The sequence below is a fragment of the Macrosteles quadrilineatus genome, unplaced genomic scaffold (genome assembly GCF_028750875.1).
Source record: "Macrosteles quadrilineatus isolate MER2022 unplaced genomic scaffold, UCM_ALF_1.0 Scaffold_3__2_contigs__length_128488019, whole genome shotgun sequence".
NCBI lineage: Eukaryota > Metazoa > Arthropoda > Insecta > Hemiptera > Cicadellidae > Macrosteles > Macrosteles quadrilineatus.
The window spans coordinates 101,916,511-101,937,314 of NW_026542596.1; the positions used below are offsets into that span (position 1 = coordinate 101,916,511).

The following is a 20,804-nucleotide window of genomic DNA, read 5'->3' on the forward strand; positions in this document are numbered from 1 at the left end:
ATAATTCGCAAGGCCTAGGAAAGTTCGGAGTTCAGTTACGTTCTCTGGTCTTTTACATTTTAAAATGCTCTGTATTTTAGCATCTGACTTGTGTAGTCCTTTGCTATCGATCACATGACCTAAGTACTCAATTTTGTTCTGGAAAAACTTACACTTCTCTCTATTTAACCTCAAATCATTTAACTTCAATCGTTCAAACACCTGTTCCAGTCGACGAAGAAGCTGTTCCCTGTTAGATCCTTGGACAATTACGTCGTCAAAGAAACATTGTACGCCTTCTAAGTTATGTAATGTTTTGTCCATGAATCTTTGCCATAACAAGGGTGCCACTTTTACTCCAAACATTAATCTGTTCACTTTAAACAGCCCTTTGTGAGTACTGATTGTTTGCATGATGGCACTGTCTTCGTCCATCTCCATGTGCAAGTATGCGTTACTGATATCAAGAGTACAAAATATCTTTCCACAATGCATCTTTGACATGATATCATCAATCCGAGGTATAGGGTAATGTTCGTCTTTAATAACTTTGTTCAAAGTCACCTTGTAGTCAGCACATATTCTGACTGAACCATTGGGTTTGACAACCGGCACAATGGGTGTGCCCCAATCGGATGATTCGACACGTGTGATTATACCCAAAGTCTCCAGTCTTTCAAGTTCCTTCTCTACTTTTTCTTTTAATGCATATGGCATGTGTCTAGGTTTGATGTAAATTGGCTGGGTTTCGTCTTTTACATTAAAATGACCCTTTTCTTTTGGTATTTTCCCAATGCCTTCTTTGAAAATGTCTTCGTATCGAATCATCAAATCATCTAGTTCTTGGATGTTTTCGTTTTCACTTGAATTTAATGAATGTATGTCAGCTGCATCAAGTTGAATCTCTCTTATCCATTCTCTTCCGAATATAGAGTCTACACACTTGTTAACAATGTACAGTTTTCCAACAAAACTTTGATCTTTATACTGAACATTTACAAAAACAACTCCTCTTGGATTGATTATTTCCCCAGTGTATGTCTTGAGTTGAACATTTGTCTTGAAAATCCTTTTTGGAGAGTTTAAAAGCTTAAATGTATCATAGGATACAATGCTGAGAGCCGCTCCTGTATCTAACTCCATTGTCATGAGTCGTCCTTCCACTTTTACCTCGAGCATAAACTTGTCATTTGATTTTGAATGAAGTTGGTAAATTTCATGAGTGTCATCATCGCTTGTATTTTCTGCGGTTTCATCTGATTGTTTTACTTCTTTGTTTGGTTTTCTTAGACATACTCTTGCTAAGTGACCAAAACGTTTACAAGAGTTACATTCTGCATTTTTGAACTTGCATTGATGTGCTCTATGTGAATCATCACCACATCTATAGCATTTGTTTCTCAGTTTCTCCAAACGAGTTTGACACTCAGAGAGTTGTATATTGTTAGATTTACAAGGTTTCCTATCTGTCTGTTTGTTCTTGCTTGATACTTGGTGTACTTCCTCTTGATTTTCATTTGTCTTTACTATTCTGCTCTCACTTTTCGCTAGTTCCAATGTAGCAGCCTTTTCGACTACTTCTTTAAACGGTTGCAATAGTTTATCTTGAAGAAGTTGAAGACGTATATCAGAGTCTTTTAATCCCCTGACAAACTGCATTCGAAGTAGAATTTCAGATACAGATTCATTACAACTTGTACAAGTAAACTGACATTCTACACTGAGCTTTCTAAGAGCATTAGCGTAAGCTTGTACAGATTCATTACACAATTGGGTACGTGTCGTAAATTTGTGCTGACGTGCCCAAATACTGGGTTTTGGTTCTAGTTGAGCCATTAACATGTGAATCAATTCCTCATATGGCTTGTTGTGTGGGTCATCTGGTATGCAAAGGTCGTATAGCTGTTCATGTATTTGTGGGGTGATTGCCTGTAAAAATAAATCCACTTTGACTCTTGGACTTAAGTTTCCCCGTAATTTTGTGTAGTTTTCAAAGCGTCGAGTGAAGTTTTGAAAACTTTCCTCTGGTGTATACGGCTGGAAAAGAATATCAGATACATTTTGACATGTTGCAGAAGCAGAAATTGCTGTATGTGTATCGTACTTTTTCTTTTCTGCTTCAAGGAATGTCCGTATCTCTCTAAATATTTCTTCTAACTGCCATCGAATTTCTAATTCACTTTCAACTGAATTTGTGTGAAGTTCAATATTTGACTGTGTAACCTCAATTTCAGCCCATATTGCTAAAAGTTTATCTGTGTAGTAAGTGCATGTATCTTGAGAATGTTCACATGTTGGTAAATCATCCTTGAGTTTGATCAAGCGTAGTTCTAGTAATTTCCTTTTCTTTAGACATAAGTCAAATTCTTTTCTACTTACCATTTTACTCGTCGCCATTGTTGATTCCACTAATTTTAGTAATAAAGTTCACATTTTGTATAAGAAAATAGAAGGTAAGTTTTTATTAAACCACAATCTGTAAGTAAACATAACAATTCAATAAGTAAACAAAATAATAATTTGAACACATGTTAGAAATAAAATGTAAATAAAACATATGCTAACACTTATCTTGTTCTGTGGTTGAAATTTAACTAGTTTATATAGATGTTTTTTAAAACAAATTCTGGGAATAAGTATAACACGTTCGACTGAAATTGAATCATGTTTGTTTGTAATCAGATACAATTATGGGGTACTAAAAACATACTCACATAAAAACAATTTATAATTAAAACAATATTAAATGAGCTCTTAGCTAGAAATGTGGACTTTTAATTTTCATCTCAGTGAATGAGAATGGAATGAAATTCTATTTTACAGTTTGAATGGTCTAAAGGTGAGAAAAGTTTGTGCATACTGATTACCTTAGTAATTTTATTTGCTAACAATGAAGGAATAAAATTGAATTTTGTTTCTCAGTTATGCAGTTAAAAGTAATGAATGCATTGGATATGTTTAATATTGATTTACATGAAATATTGTTTTCTAGTGGCAGTTTTCCCCAATAATAATTTCTTAAACAATTTGGGGCAATATAATTAACTTACATACATATGTCTTAAAAGAAGTTTAATCCAATTAACGTTTGTATAAGATGAAATATTTGTTCTTTTCTTCACAGATTATTTAATCCAACTATCAATGGTTTTTATAAGTAAAATTCATAAAGCCGAATTAGATGAGATAGAGTTTTATCGAGTGGAGCAGCCGCGGAAGCACAGCTGAAAATCGTTGAGCCGAAAATGAATATTGCCCCTGATTGGCCCCGTCAAAGTCATATTGACTTGTGATTGTAGATGGAAGTGGCCTTGTTTCGTTTCCATTAACTAGTTTGTTTGCAGAGGATAATTAAGTGTTGGGTAAAGCATGAGTTTGTTTTTTTTATTTCTCATTGAGCCTTTGAAATTCAATACTGTGCAAAAAAGGTTATATTAAAAAAAAGCAATAACATAATCTCGTTGGGCTCTTAAGGATAAAAATAGATGAATGTTTAGTATGTTTCCCTAAATAGCTGTACTATTCTTATAGTCCATTATATTAAAGTTAATCCCCTTCAGGATTCTTTTTTGGATACATTATCCATCCATTAATTTATTTTGACCTTAAATATAAAATAATTTCCTCTTAAATATAAAATAATTCCCTGTCAAATAATGTGGTAATTAATGTTATTATAGGCTAACCAAAATTGTTCTTTGTTCTATTGACAAGTTATTACTGTGTTTTAACAGTGAACTAAAACTATAAAATGGAAACTAAAACATTAATTATTTAGACACCATCCACTTTATAGACTACTGTAATTGTTCCTGCAGTATCTTCTAAAAAAGATAACTAATAGGCCTAAAACTAATTTCTTTTCTTAAATTAAAATTTGTATTTTCTTTAAAGATTTTTCATTTAAAAATGCTATGCTTTGCTCAATATTTCCATGTAAATTTTTTCCGATCACGGGTGTGATGCTTGGTTCAATATTTTCTTTGGAGATGTTTTGTCCAGTAAAAGTAAGCTAATGCCTGGTTCAATGTCCCCTTAAAGACCTTTCCAGTTAGGCCTGGTTGTTGGACTGCAGAGCTAAGACTGATGTTTACACCAGAAACTACTTAACTCTCCGATCTTGTATTTTGTTTATTTACAACTCTGTCTTTGCGCCACGTGTGCTGGCTTATTGAAGCTGTATGTTGATCCTCCAGTGAAATTTAATTTAAAATACAAGTTTATACTACAATCATGATTGATGTTGTTTTGACTGTGTGCTGAAAGGGATATTTTTGTCATAAAAAATTTCAATTTACATTTACAGTATTGTTGAGAAAACATTTTTTGTGGTTCAAAATAGTTTTTTATACAACTTAAATTTGTTCACTTTAAAAATAAAAGTATTACTACAGTTTTAATAACTTGTAATTAATTCAGTTTTCCTCAACAACTTGTCAGTAATCCTATTCGACCATTATACAGTGAAAGATGTTCTAAGGCTTGATTAATTGACCAATTAAACCATACAATAGAGTCATTACGCAAATTAATTGGATTCTTTTTAAACCTCTTTGGATTTGCATTTTAGCATAAATTGTATATAATCAAATAACGAGAAAACTAACCTTCTTTTGGAACAGTTTCATGGCATATGCCATAAAAATAACTTTGTTAGTAAAACTTTATGACATTTTAATAAGTTGTGTATTAAGATTTTAGTAGGACCAACACAATATTTTTTATAATCAAGTATCTAGGAAGGGAAAACCTCTAAATAATACATCTGTGCTTTTTAACCCCCACCTCTCCATCCATTTATCTTAACACTGGGATAACCCCCCCCCCCTCCACAACATAAATTTAAACTTTTACAACACAAAATACAAATACCTTGTATGCACCTTGGTGAGTAATTTTATTACGATATACAGGTTTAATTAATACCCAACTCAATTCTCAGTACAGTACTTTGTTTAAATATTAAACTAAAAATTAAAAAGTTGTGTGGTTTCTAAATCAGTTTCACTGCTATTTTGTCCGGCCCAAACTTTGCAATGCAAACCCCGTCCCCTCCCTCTGTAGTGTCAATTGTTGGTATTTGTATTCAATATCAGCTTATCATCAGCCCAAATTACGTTACAAATATTTGTTTCAATACTTTGAGGTTGCAGTATTAGTTATTTGAACTAATATTTGATATTTGCTAAGTGTTTTCAACAGTAAATAAAACCTCTGAATCTCACGGTTGGGAAGACAAGTCGTGTGTTTAATTTTATTTAATGGTTTTTCAATACTTTGAAGTTGCAGTATCAGTTATTTAAACTAATATTTGATATTTGTCACGTGTTTTCAACAGTAAATAAAAACTCGTTGAATCTCATGGTTGGGAAGGCAACCCGTGTGTTTAATTTTATTTAATGGCTTTTCAATACTTTGAGGTTGCAGTATCAGTTATTTCAACTAATATTTGATATTTGTCAAGTGTTTTCAACAGTATATAAAAACTCTGAATCTCACGGTTGGGAAGACAAGTTGTGTGTTTAATATTTTATTTAATGGCTTTCTCTAATATTGTGATGATGTTTCTGAATCAAAATAGAATGTAATTCAGATAAAGTTGGCAGGCTTTTATGAAAATTGTTTGTAAAGTGTGATAATAATTGTAACCCGCTTTACACTTTCAAGTGGCTTGAAAAATCTTCCCGTTATTTTGGCTTAATATATAATTTAAACTATAGTTTTAATTTTAATTCAACTAGTATGAACTTTTTACCATTTTGACCTTACACCTGTTTTACTAAACATAAGTATGAATTGGATGTTGTAATTTATATTTCATAATGATGAATGGAAATATTTAATTGATCAATGTAATACCAACCACTTAAAAGGTGCACAGTATCTCCTGGTACTTCTCAGTGGTTTCAATACTTCTCTATCTGATAACCGTTAAATTATGGCATTTCTGGAACATTTCTACTGGAAGTCCAGTCCAGATATAAGTGTTGTGCTGTTATGGACAGAAATAGCAAGCTTGCGAAAGAGGCAGATATCTCCACAGTGTTGTGAGGGTTCAGGCCTATCGGAGTTCTACGTAAGTTCTAGGCTTCAAATAATTAGTACAATTTTCACGAAATATTATTTAATTGATCTTTATAACAAATTTAATCTTTTTGCAATCATTGCTCTTATAGAAGCTCATCCAAGTTGTACAAAAATTGATAATGTAGTGTTAAAAAAGTTATTACTGTTCTCATCTATTGGTAGAGTCTTATACCAAAACCGTAATATTTTGGTCAGTTACAATGTTTAAATCTTCAATAAGACAATGGTAATTTTGATTTGTCATTGCTTGCACATGGAAATTATTTCTAGATGTTTTGGGTTAGAACTACAGTATTATGTTTTTTTTTTACCGTTTTACTGAAAAAAATGCAATTAATTTTATTTAACGTAGGTGCACAAAGTACTTGTCCAATTTCTGCAGTGGTAGCACATGGTGGTAGATAAAAAAAATGGCCTCTATTGTGCAAATTCTTTTAATGGATTCTATGGGAAAACCACCTTATCATTAATCCAATTTAACACTCTACACTACCGTATAGCAACAGAACTAACTAAGTAATAATACAATCAAGCAATACAATCTTCTTTAAAAATCAATAGCGTTTCCTCACAAGGGTCCATAATTTAAGACTATTATGGTGGCCTCAAATAATTTACCATTCAAAAAATATTTAAATGTCCACTACTCTGTTTATGCTATAAATTCTTTTTTGATAGTAGCTCCTATTACTCAATAGAGATTACAGAAAAAATAGTCCACGACAAAACAGTAAATGTATATAAAAAATTTGGTATTTTATACTCATTTCAACCCGTCTAATTGGTCATCATCACACCCAATAGACAGAAAAATCTTTTAAGTGATTTGGGATTAAGTAGCGTAAAATATTTTCAAACAAAGCACTTCTGACCAAAACACCCAAAAATAATTGATAAAAATGACATAGCTAGGGTTAAATTTAGTGATGTGTGTGAGGTGATTTAGTGTGTTGTCTCAATGTAGGGTTAAGCACATATATTATACTTTCATATAATGAAATTATAATTATTCCCAAAATATTGACAATATTTCATTTGTTATTTCATTCTAAACACTCTTGTTTTACAAATGGTTAGAATGAGGTTATAGACAGGCCCAGTTAGGTGGTTGTCATTATCAAAGTGAATGGAACATTGTTAATTAACTTGAGCCCAATAATGAACAACTATATACTGTCATTGCTGTCCCATCATCGGTGGCTGAATTGGCTCTCAATCCCCAGTGTAGCGAAGATAATGTTTGAAATTATTGGGAGCTAGTAGGCTGTTTTATTAGTCCGCGGATTTAGTACTTAAAATAAAGTTTTAAAAAAGAGTTAACATTTGTTTTGAAGTCTAAATTATCAATATGAGTGGCAACACAATCAACAGTTTTGAATATTTAAAAATATGTACAGTTAGTTATTAAAATACATTAGTAGATAGTCATTAGCGATTTTTAATAGCCTCTCCCCAAGCTCTTTGTCTTTAAAAAGAACCTTTTCTAGATTTTTATTTAATTATGTAAGATTATTACTGTAGAATAAGCAGTACGAGTATGTAAGAACAACAGTGACAGCTGAAAGCAAACACAGATAAAAAAATAAAAGTAATATTAATTGTTTACCAATACTTAATATTGTGTTAGTCTAACAATACTTATGATTGCATAGCTTATATTAGTTCTAAATCTTTATCCATAAAAAAATAATTTAGTAAATTTCACTAAAGCTGTCCTTTAGGCCTTAATCAAAGCTAAATTTTTTTAAGTCCTTATGGGAATAGACGCAAAGTTGACAAATGTCTATTGGATACAATATGTGGAAACTACTGTTACAATTTCTACTCAACTATTTTTATTAGTTAACTCCATTTGAAATATTGTCTTCTCTTTTGATTAAATCAAATCAAAATATTCTTTATTTGTTATTTCATTAAGAAATTACAATGGGGTCATACAATAATATAACTTAAAACTAGTACATTGATTTTTATGGCTTAGTACATGGATGGACTGTGAAATTGAAAAAAAAAAAAAAAACTGTTTAAGAGTAAACTAAATGCTTAGCTATTAAAACAACCAATCCGAAGTGGTTAAAATATAAATCCAATTAAATTGTGGTTTAGTATAAAATGTGGAAGGGTGTCATAAAAATAATATAGAATTATGACTAGAAGTTTTACTAGGCCTCATTATAAGCCCTAACTGATCAAAGTTTAGTAAAAATCTAAATGCTACAAGTGATAACTAACTATAGTAGGCCAAAGTTTCAAGTATTGCAGTGATGCTATCTAAATATAGTTTTTACCATTCTATATGAAGTGTGAATTTTTGTGTGCAGAGAGCCCAGTTAGAGACACAGGATTGTCAGGACAGACTCCTGTTTGGACGGACTCTGTGTCTTCCGAGGAGTCTACCTCCGCCTCCGCCTCTGACACTGACGATAACCACAGGGACGGTCAGTATCTATCTGATAGGCCCTCCAGTTATACAAAATAGTATATTTCATCACTAGGGCGTAAAGTGACTCTTTTTGACCAGAGCTCAAGTTTTACGATCGAGGCGAAACTGAGGTCGGAAAACAAGCAAGGGTTGAAAAGACACTTTTGCCCGAGTGATGAACTATATTTCTCGTCATATTATCATTAATTATCATCCTCTATGTCATAACATCATGATCAAGTGGTTTAAAGCACCCTAAGCTTTAGGTTCATTTATCCAGAAATCACTTTTAAGAGGATAAAAGTCTCATCTAGACTAGGAGAACTTTGTCTGTTTTGGAGAATTAACTCTTCCCACTAAAGTCCTAGATAGTTTTAATTAATGAAAAAATAGGTTACTACATAATCAACCTACTAATAAAAAGAATATAAAGCAAAAACTAAAGATGAAGGTTTTAATCTTTTCCTGGATGGAAATGTAAAAAATTATACCTTTAATTTACTAGTTAAAAGTGACAGTTGATGAAATGAGAGTTGAACCAGATATCTGACACCAGAGGAAACTTCAAACTCAGTTGTGAACTGTCTTGATTGAATAATAAGTTTTCAACTTTTCAAACTGTGGTGGACATTTTATATAATTGTTTGTAGCATATTTATATATCGTTTTATTACAAAGAATGAAATAAATGTAAGCCAATCTTGTAGTAAATATTTTTTACTGTTAGTATTTTATGTATTTGTAAGATTACAATTTTTCATATCACTACAAATAGATACTGTTCTTTCTAAATATTTGTACAATTTCCTGTGAAATACACCATTTGTTTAGCTTTCTTATAAGGGTGTGTATGGTTATTCTAAAGATTTGTAAAAGTACTAGCATTTTCTGACATACAGTAAGATAAGATATAGAGTACACTAAACTGATAATGACATACATTATTTCTCTTTGCGTATAAAATTGTCTAGTATTTGTTTCATATGTCTCGTAGGCTGGTTTACTGTACAATAGAAACTTTTTTATCAACTAAGTGGATGTTGAAAAAAAGTAAGAAACAGGATTCTAAATTTAGTTTTAAGATAATTTTACTAAATTAAATTAAATCTGTTATCTTTTAAAAATACACAATAATTTATATTGTGAAAAAAGGCCATGAACAGATGTTACATTTACGCAGTGCAGTCAACACCAAACTCCAAATTTTTTGAATAAGGCTACCAAAAGTGTATGTACAGGTAAATAACCTTACAGTAAAAGTAGGTTGCTATAAAATTTCTCTCTACTGTAAAGTTTTTTTAGTGTCGTAATTAAGAAATGTAATTTATTTTGATTTATAAACTGCTATTTCATTTTTACCAACCTTGTCCCTTTGCAGACCAGAACACTACGGGGTGTGATGAGGATTTCCAGTGGATCCAAAACTGCCAGGAGCCACCCGAACCACCCGAACAAACTCCTGAACCGGTCGACATGCAGAATAAGTACAACGAACTGTACAATTCAGCTGGTACAGACCCCGGGAAACCGGTTACATACCGGAACAAATCTGGTAGTTTGAGGGGCCGGAAAGAACGAGACACAAAATCCAAATCCTCCAGTGTTCATACTCGATATCACTCTCCTTCGAGGAAAGTTTACACAGACGATATCCTCCGAGGAAGTTGTAGGAATATCTGTTACAACTGTTCTACGAGTTGTCAAGACATTCCAGATTACCACCAAAAAGATCATCACTACGGCAGCACCCCAGGCCTGGACTGTCATTGGCTCAGTCAACCTATCGGATGCTATCATTGTCATCATCGGAATATCACCCCGTACTTCTGCGACCAACTGTACCCGCAGTATAGGTATTTTAAGGTACAGTCAGACCTTGCATGTTTTGGTATGAGGCTTTTATTAATTTGCTTTGTTTTTGTACCTCAAAATATTGTATGTATGATAGCCCTTCTGGGTATGTGCAGTAATGTTGAAACACTATTACTTATTTATATGTCGTATTGCCAAACCAGGGATGACTGAAATTGTATAATATTGCCAGCTGCTACCACTGACTTGAGACTGGGTTTAGCGAATTTCCTTTATAGGGAATAGAGCGTAGGCCTATTCCCCTACTGAGCTATTAGCGTAGGTCTCATAATAAGACCTGAACCAAGGGACCGATTTACTTTTTTGTTTTGAGGCCCCCAGAAGCCAAAAACCCAATCCGTTCAAATTCTTATCAATCTATTGTCAACTAATTGAGATAGGGATGCCACCTAGGTGGGTATTTAACCCATATGAGCAAGATGAGTGCAGAATATGTGTCCGATAACACCTCGAGCAAAATTTATCCGACTTTTATGAAATTATGTATAAACATGTAAACCTACATTTTATTCAAACTCGTTCGCGAACCACCATGATCGGACCTCGGGAACGGGGGTTTATGGGGTAAAAATTGGTTTTCCCATTTTTGAACTTAAAAACCTAAAATTTTGCAATTTCTTTCCTTACTGTTATGTAGAGCTTACAAAAAGAAGTTATTTAGTACATTGAAGCGTTGTTGTATGCCTTGGAAAATTCCCAAAAAGTGTAAATTTAAAATTCTTATGTTATTCTTATAGAGAATGAATAAACTGTTGTAGTTTACTTGTTTTCGGATATTTTAACAAAATCAGGCAAACCTGTATATTTGATACTAAGCTATTAATAAAAAAATACACATTATACTCCCTGTAGGAGTAAAACAAAGTTACTCAATTTAACTTAATGTTATTGAAACAGGAAATAAATATGATAGGAATATTTGAGTGGAACTCAAGCAAGGTAAAGAACAATTTGCATAGTCTGCAAATTTGCTGCAGTGGGGGGTATTTTTATTATTACTAGTGTCCCTGTTGCTCGAATTAGAGCAATTTATAAGTATTATTTTAAAACTAATAACAGTCATTATTTCTTATTACTTTAAAAGATTCGACTCAAAGATTATGGAATTGAAATAACAGATTATGTCAATTTATCCAGGCTCTCTCGCTTTTTCCATTGTAATTATTTACGCCAACCCAAATTCAAATATCAAATATTACATTTCAACCAAATCAGTAAATGTTTGTAGCAAAGTGTTTAATTAGCAAACTTATTGACTGTTTTCAATTAACATATGATCTTCTTCTCACTTTTAATTTCTGACAACAGCTGGAACAAATTCATAACAATTTTTGTTTCCCATGTTAATCTTATGGAGAAATACGAAACTTTAAAGGGCCCCAGGGCCTCACCCTCTAATTATTTCCCTAAAAAGAAAGTTTCCTGCACAACTTCATGTTACGCTCTTTCCAATGACACCAAAAACATGTCAATCGGTTTAGTAGTTTCAGTTTCGGAGGAGTAATAATTGTCACAAAAAACCTGCTTGCGTATTAAATAAGTATAGATTCATTCACTCTACATTAATTTTTGTTTCTCCACATGAATTTAGTTAAATTAGTTTGTATGGTAAAACTTTATTAAAAGCAATCGTCCTCAATCAAATGTTTACAAAATAATTTTAATAAACTTCTGAAGACGTAAAAAAATAAGAAACATTTTTTCTGACAATGTGAAAATAAAACTTTTCTACTTAAAGAAATTAGTAATTTCCTTTATTTCTAAAAAACAAAATAAATTTTTGATACTTACGTATTATACCGACCACACCGATAAATCGACTTCCAAATAAGATTATGATTGGTTTAAATAAAAAAATCTTCCTAACCTAAGCTAACCACCCTTAGAGTAGTTTAGGTTATAATTATTGGGTGTGGTCAGTATAATACGTAAGTACCCAATCTTTGTACAAAATTATTTTTAAAGATGTGCTCATTGAATCAAAGGTAATGTGTTGGGGTGGTGCTTTGGTGTATGCGTTATTTTGTGGGGATAGCTACTGAAATACACCCCTCCTCATGTTTGAGGGCACTTTATTGTGAACAAGGCTTTTGTATGAATGCCACGTTATTACCACTCTCACTTCCATTGGTGTTCGCCTCACTGTCATCCACTGTGTTCTTGTGTAAAACATATCCCTACCCGTGGAAAAAATGCCTGGTTAAATCTTTAGAAAATAGTCATTTTTGACTATTACCTAGATAAAATGAATGTGAAAATAATATCAATATCAGTATTTTTGTTGTTTAACATTGTAATAACTGCCTGCTATAACCAAGTTTATTAATATTGATAAGAAGGTGAATAAGCAAATCTGTTTTGTTATTTTTACAGACCATTATTTTGTTTAAGTTGTTTTTATTCACTTACACTCAAAATACACTATCCTTGCAAATATCACAGGGTGAAAAGGCTCTCTTTCTATAAATAACATTTTAGATATATTTTGTACAGACAACAGAAATTTGTATTTATTTACATGTTATGCATATAAGAAATATATGTTGTTGTAATTAAATTAATTTACAAATTAATGTAAAAAAAATTTATTATTATCTGTTACTTTAGTTGTGTTCAAACTCTCCTTGTTGTTTAGTTAGTGTCTTTCATCATATAGAAAAGAACAGAGAAGAGAGTTTTGCCATTTTGCGAAGCTGAAGAACTTTTCTCAAGACTTCTACTGTTTACATTAGGGTTTATTGTCTGTAACAGTGTGCATTTCTTCCAACAGGAATCACAGTGAAAAGCTTGTATAAATAAAGATGTTCCACCCACTAAGCTCTACAGTCTTTGCTTTGTTGCCTTTTCCAGTCTATGTTTAGTTTTAACAAGTTGGAACATCTTTAAATTTGTATTTGTTCTGTAACTATTCAGAATAATTCCATGTGTAAGCTGTATTTGTTCTGCTTGAATTAAACTTCACTATTCCATATTTTGAAAGTAATAATGGCTTTTAGGTAAAAAAAAAGGTTTGAATCGGAATCGTCTTCAACATGTAAGGGCTGCTCAGCGTGTTAAGTACAAAAATGCTGCACTTTTGGAAGTAAATCATGTCTTGTGTAAATATTTCATTTGAAATATTGTGTCTGTGGAATTTTTTGAAGACTATACAATGTGCATTAAATGAATTAATTATCAGCCTGAAAACAATTTAAACATGGCCTACTCTTATCATTTAATCCCAAATGATAATCAAAATTAATTACAAACATAAAAAAATAATATAGAAATAAAAAAACATAAACTGTAAAAAAATATAAATTTTGGGTAAACAAATCATTATTGGTAAATAACTAATGCGATCCACAAAAGTTTTACTTTAGAGTAGAATGTAAGATCTGATAGTTATTTCTGTTATACAATAAAAAATTACAACATTCAATTAATTTATTTGATAATTTTACCTTACTGCAAATTAAGCGACACCATCTGGCTCAGCTATAATGCTCAGTAATCAACCCAGTTTGGTACTGATACTATTCCATTTTTGTTATCTATGTTGATGATAACAGTTATCTATCCTTGAGGGATATGCCTGAGGTATTAATTACAATTCCGTAATTATTTAGATAAACTATTAGGCATAAGAATCTACGTTTAAATTCTATGGTAAACTTTCCTTCTATTAAGATATCGATATCAAGCATATTTTCTATCCAAAAAGAACAGAGTTGAATGAACCAGTCACAGAGTAAGCAATAGTCCAAGCAACATAGACTTCTATTTTTTAACAAATCTATATAAGTATTGAACTAATTTAATCTTTGGAAGTCTCAAAAATGTTGCCACTACTTAATTTGTAGCAACATAAATGTTTGGAATTTTAATTTTACCATTGTTTCCTTAAAAGTGTGAGCTGACCTAAAAGCTTTCAGCTGCGATCCAGCCCACCGGGATGGTAACGTAGCTTTCAATGTCATGCTCTACATTGTTTTCTTGACGTATTGTCTTAAAAGGCTATGTGGAGTAAACTTATAGCACTACTTGTCTATTTTGCAGAGTTCCACAGACTCAGAAGAGGTGGTTCGCAGACTAGAGGCAGACAAAGATCGACTGTCTCTCCAGGTCTCTGTACTGACGGAACAGATTGATGCCCAGTCAGAGAAGATCTTGGATCTTGAGAAGGCTCTTGATGAGAAGAAGAAACAACTGCACACGGCTGAAGATGTTCTCAACAGAGTGAGTAGCATGATTATCTAACGTAATGTTGTGTTAAGGAAGTAAATAATGTAATGACTTGGTTGGATATAAATTGGCTTGCTTTCTCATAACACACTTGTTGGTGACCTAAGGTTCACAAACAAGTGTTACTATGTATCAAATCAACTAGATATGTGGCAGTACCCAAAGACAATTTTCGGCACCACCAAATCTTGGGAAATATCCCAGTATCAAGAGTTATGTCAAAATTCCTGTACCCGTACTTGGGTACAAAAAAGGTTTCAAGCTATTGATGTGCACAGCCTAACAATGAATTTGAAGATCAAAAAATTTAAATTTCTTGGTTCTATACAGGATTTATGTTCTACTCATAAACCTTTTGCTGGCCATCATGTTTAATTTATGGTCACCAGACTAAAAGAGAATATTGCTTTGAAATTTGAATCAATATTAATCACATAACTCCCAACTACCCAAACACTAACCATCTAAACCTCCAATTATCCAAATTGCAGAAACAGAAAGAGTAATAAAATAAAGCTACAGTAATTTGAACCGTTATTAAAGAAGGCAGATGCTGTGACAACAGCAAATTCCTGAATATCTTCCCCGGTTGTGAAGACATCATTATCATCTCCTGCGGTTTCGGAAACATCATCGTCTTCCGTGATCGTAGCAAAATGCTGAACATCTAACAAGGTCTTGTAGACATTAAGACATCATCATCATCATTATCACCATCTCCTACATTCACAATAAACATTATCATGGTTTACTGCGATCACTGCAAAATTAGGACATCTGTGGTCCAGTGGACATCAACCTCAGCTCCCGCCATCACAGACAATCGTATCATCCATCGTTTTAATAAGTTAATTAATCATCGTCCTTTAGGATTGTAAATTTTATGATTGAAAAATCTTCATCTACACGTTCAGTGCATGGTTCTGTGATGTTGATAATAAAAGCTCGGCTGGACTTTGTCTTTACTCTATAAAATACCCCCCAAAAATAGTAGTAAAAAATTTGTAAAAATTTAACTAAAAAAATTTGTTTAGTATCCTTATATGCCACGACCTCAAATGATTCAGATAATATAATATAATTCAGTAGAAATCGTAAAAGTTTCTATCTTAGCAATACTTATTGAATTATACTGATTATACAAAAATATAAGAAATTAAAGCAAGGTGTATTTCTTCCTAGGAAATGCTCACTCGATCATCTTTGGAAACACAAAAGCTGGAGTTGTTGGCACTCGTATCAGACCTGAGAAGGCAACAGGCGGCTCTAGAGAGGGACAACCTGGACCTTAGAGATCGCCTAGCAGAGGAGCGCAGACGCAACAAACCACCTATCATACCTCGCAACTCTCCATACCCCGCCTCATCCACACCTAATCAGGTGAGACAACCGAGGTTATTAGGTTATCACACATAACCTTTTCAAAAATCTTTGATATGTTTGAGAGTAATGTGATTGGTCGATAATTATTTATGTTTTCTTTTGATCCCTTCTTAAAGAAAAAGGGACTTTAAAATCAATTCAATCTGTGAAATGTTTCAAAGGTGAAAAGAAATGTTAGAGAGTGGTTGTGAGTACTCTTGAGTGTGATTCATGACGTGGAGTCTTAGAAGGAGGGGAGGGAGGAATGACACATGAGGATGAGGGGAGAGAGTTTGAGTGCAGGATGAGTTTGATATGCAACTGATAGAACACCACCTCAACCATTGGGGTTAAGTACTCCCAATACCACTTCTCCTCCCCACGTTTACTTTCTCGCTTTAATATTGTTAACTCTTCCTTAAGACTCGCAATTAGTTTTCTTTTCTTGCTTAGGAATGACATCATTAACCTCCTTTCATGCTTTGTACTTTCATTAAATTTTTGTAACATAGGTATTGTATTTTAAAGTTAATACTTGTAGATCCCTTAAATGTTATTGTTGTAATAGTCAAGTTTTATTTAGTCATTATTTTAATATTTCGTCTACTGTTATAAAAACTGCCTACAGAAAAATATACTTTGAACACATTGGGTAAGGACTACCATTTGAACAAGAGGAGTAAATTGTATCCATATTATTTTTTTAGGTGTAATTTTCTATAACAACAATGATATGAGATGCACAAAGGACAAAGAATTGTATTTTGTTTGTAGAGTGTACTTTTTTGTCTCAGTAAGTTCCCTGGAAATTTAACATGACAGGCTCCATCATGAGTGGACTTAAACCTATGCGGTTATTGTGAAAATATTTGTAAATCTAACCTGTCAGGCTATTATACATCTGGAAAGTAACCTGCTACATCATTAAACCTATATCCTGTAGCATTTTCCCCTGAATATTGAAAAACACAGTGAGTGCCCAGAAGTCTTCAGGATGCCAAAGGGCTACTTTTACATCAGGTAGAGCATGGTTAGGGGTTGGGGATAGGTTAATGCTTGAGGTGCAGTAAGGGTGGTGGTAATGAATGGGTTCCTATGAACTCTGGGACATCACAACGCTGGAATCTTGATACAGTTGATAATCAACGGATCTCTTTTCTGAAGTTTTAAAGTGGTTATCTGTGTAGATGTGTAATGTGAATAGGCTCAAAAGTTATGACTTAAGAGCTGTTTTTAGCGAATTTCCCCATAGTACAGTAAAAATATGTTTTGACCCAAAAAAATTAGCACAACCGGGGAATTTGGTACAGATGTTGGGTGTACCTTCCTTTTGAACATACTAAAAGTCCCCTAAAATTGAAGCTGTGCTACGGCCGCCATATTGGAAAATGGCGGCATATTTCTGTATTTTTCACTTTAGTGACTTTATTATTAGAGATACATGAAAAAGCTAAATATACAAAATGTAGGTCATCTAAAAATACACATTTTTTGTATTTATCATCTTTCTCTAAACCCAACGGTTTTTGAGTTATTTGTTATTAAGTATATTTAGTTTTTTCTATTTATCAAAAATAGGTGAAACACGTGGAAATCGACCGTTACTTTCAAGGATTATGATAATTTATCCTATATAGTTAAATAGTGTGATACTATAAAATCTAAAAATTTAAGCTTATTTCATGAGTAAAACAACTCCACCACAGCAAACCTGCAGACTAAGCAAATTTCCATTTGATTGGATGTTTTATTAATTGTATTTAAATAATATTAGATTCAACAGGTACCTAGGTTTGCTGCTACGGGTAGGTTATTATAGTGTGTTTTTTTAAGTAAAATATCAATAGCTTACTATAAAATAACTAATTTTCCAAGTTTGATCAAAATATATCTATAAACAAGCAAACTGCAACAGTTAACTAATTCATTAGAATAGCATGGGAGTTTTAAATTTACAATAAACAAATTTGAATATACAAATTTTGGTTGTGTTTACTAAAAAGATGGCGATTATTCGTCACGATTAGAATATTAACCAAATGGGGTTTCAAAAGGAGATGGAGCCTGTTATTTAAGTAATATTAATTCGTACCAAGCACCGAAAATATTGTATGCAGTAAGGTAATCTACCATATTTTGTAAAGTACGCAATAGTCATATTAATATTTTATCTTCATTTTTTACCCATTTAATAGTTAACATTTTAGTATTTTTATGGCACCACCACACTAACTAACTATACTTGACATCCCATTGTAAATTTGGAAGGGTGTAGTTCATGTTGGTGACTAATTAAGTATGGTATAGTATAGTTAGTTTTATTTATCAAAAATCGGTGAAACCCATCGCAATCAACGGTTACTTTCAAGGTTTACGACAATTATTCATCCCCCTTAGTTGATATCAGAGTGATAGTGGTAGTGCCATCAAAATATTAAAATGTTAATTTATTAAATGGGTAAAAATGAGTATAAAATATTAATATGACTATTGCGTAGTTTACAAAATATGGTTGATTTCCTCACTGCATACAATATTTCCGATACTTGTTACGAGTTAATATTACAGTACTTAAATTACTTGCTTCATCTCCTTTTGAAAACCCCTTCGGTTAGTATTCGAATCGTGACAAATAATCGCCATATTTTCAGTAAACACAACCAAAATTTGTACATTTAAATTTTTTAAATTGTAAATCTTAAGCTACCATGCTATTATTATGAATTAGTTACCGTAACTGTTGCAGTTTGTTTGTTTATAGATTTATTATGATCAAACTTGGAAAATTAATTATTTTATACTAAGTTATTGATATTTTACTAAAAAATAAACACACTATAATAACCTACCCGTAGCAGCAAACCTAGGTACCTGTTGAATCTAATTTTATTTAAATACAATTAATAAAACATCCAATCAAATGGAAATTTGCTGAGTCTGCAGGTTTGCTGTGGCAGAGTTGTTTTACTCATAAAATAAGCTTTAATTTTAAGATTTTATAGTATCACACTATTTAACTAAATGGGATAAATTATCATAATCCTTGAAAGTAACGGTCAATTTCCATTTGTTTCACCTATTTTTGATAAATAGAAAAAACTAAATATACTTAATAACAAATAACTCAAAAACCGTTGGGTTTAGAGAAAGATGATAAATACAAAAAATGTGTATTTTTAGATGACCTACATTTTGTATATTAAGCTTTTTCCTGTATCTCTAATAATAAAGTCACTATAGCGAAAAATACAGAAATATGCCGCCATTTTCCAATATGGCGGCCGTAGCACAGCTTCAATTTTAGGGGACTTTTAGTATGTTCAAAAGGAAGGTACACCCAACATCTGTACCAAATTCCCCGGTTGTGCTAATTTTTTTTAGGTTTATGGAATTTTTCTCTTATTTTTACTGCACTATATAGGGAATAAGCTATTACCGTAGTACTCATGGTAAGACCTGGACCCGGGACCGATTTACTTTTTCGTTTTGAGGTCCCTAGAGGCCAAAAACACCATCCGTTCAAATTCATATATATATATAGGGCCTATATTTATATATGTGTCCGTTAGCGCGATAACTCGAGCAAAAATCATCCGATTTTGATGAAATTTGGTACAAATGTGTAAACCTACGCTTATTTGAACGAGTTCGCGAACCAGCATTATCGGACTATGGGAACAGAAAATCAGATAATCAAGTTCGGTTATGGGGGGTTTTATGGGGCGAAAATTGGTTTTTCCCATTTTTGACCCTAAAAACTTAAAATTTAGCATTTTCTTTCCAAACCATTTTGTATAGCTTAAAAAAACAAATAATTTAGTATATTGAAGCGTTATTATGTGCCTAATGGTTGCGGAGAAAATTCCAAAAAAACTGTAAATTAAGTAAACTGTTGCTAGTTTGCTTGTTTATGATCATATTTTGATCAAATTTGGAAAATGCATTCATTTCATACTAAACTATTAAAATTTTACAAAAAAACACCTTTTTACCCTCCCTGTTGCAGCAAACCTAAGTACTCGTTAAACTACCGCTAAATGAAATTCGCTTAGTCAGCAGGTTTGCTGAGGCAGGGTATTTTTTTGTTAGGTTAAAGCTCATATATCCCGTCTGTCTCCCTCCCCCCTGCTCTCTTAATGACATCCCTCACTCCGAACGGTTTAGTCCATAAAAATACCCTCGTGAAACATTCAGAATAAACAAGGGCCCTCACGGTAGTTCATTTTTATGTTTTGCAGGTGGCCAGTAGAGGCGTGTCACCATCACCCAGTCCTGTGACAGCCAACGGAACAAGTCCTCGTAGACTGGTAGAGCACCATGACGACATCAACCTTCAGCATCAGGTATACTAACTGATGTGTTGTCATAAAATCAGATAGAGATAGGGTACTAATAAAAGTAAGGCTTCCATGATCACTAACATTAACACTACCCACTAATACTACTACTACTACTACTACTAGGTAGGTTTACTAGGTAGGACCGTGTCACAGACAGAAACTGATTTCTATCAGCATCAGAGCAGTTCACTAGAACAGCAGTAGAGTCTGACACTTGTTCCAGTGAACTGGTCTGAATATTGTTTTTACATTGAAGCCAAAACATCAGCACTTGGTAAATAGTTTCTTTCTGTGACGCAGCCGTACCCAGAGACTGACCTAGTGTTTGTTTAAAGTGTGAGTCTTCTGTCTTGCTATCTCTGGTTTTAATCAAAAACTGTTATATATTTGCATTCTAAGATCTAGTTTTATTCTTGTTTTGTAATGACTAAAATATTTTTAGTACCTCTTATTAGGTCGGAACTTTTGGATTAAAATCCAAACTTTTTACTGAACCTCTTATTATGCAGAGACTTTAA

At 32.6% G+C, this 20,804-nt stretch overlaps 1 protein-coding gene across 1 annotated transcript in view; it reads left to right on the forward strand.

The window, feature by feature from the left end:
* Nucleotides 1–20,804, forward strand: part of LOC128988727 (liprin-beta-1-like) — a 57,085-nt gene that overhangs the window by 17,828 nt on the left and 18,453 nt on the right. The window contains exons 3-7 of the mRNA XM_054410318.1: nt 8,388–8,504; nt 9,867–10,351; nt 14,399–14,578; nt 15,767–15,964; nt 20,185–20,289. Coding sequence (XP_054266293.1) covers nt 8,388–8,504; nt 9,867–10,351; nt 14,399–14,578; nt 15,767–15,964; nt 20,185–20,289 — 1,085 coding nt within the window. The remainder of the gene's footprint in view (nt 1–8,387; nt 8,505–9,866; nt 10,352–14,398; nt 14,579–15,766; nt 15,965–20,184; nt 20,290–20,804) is intronic.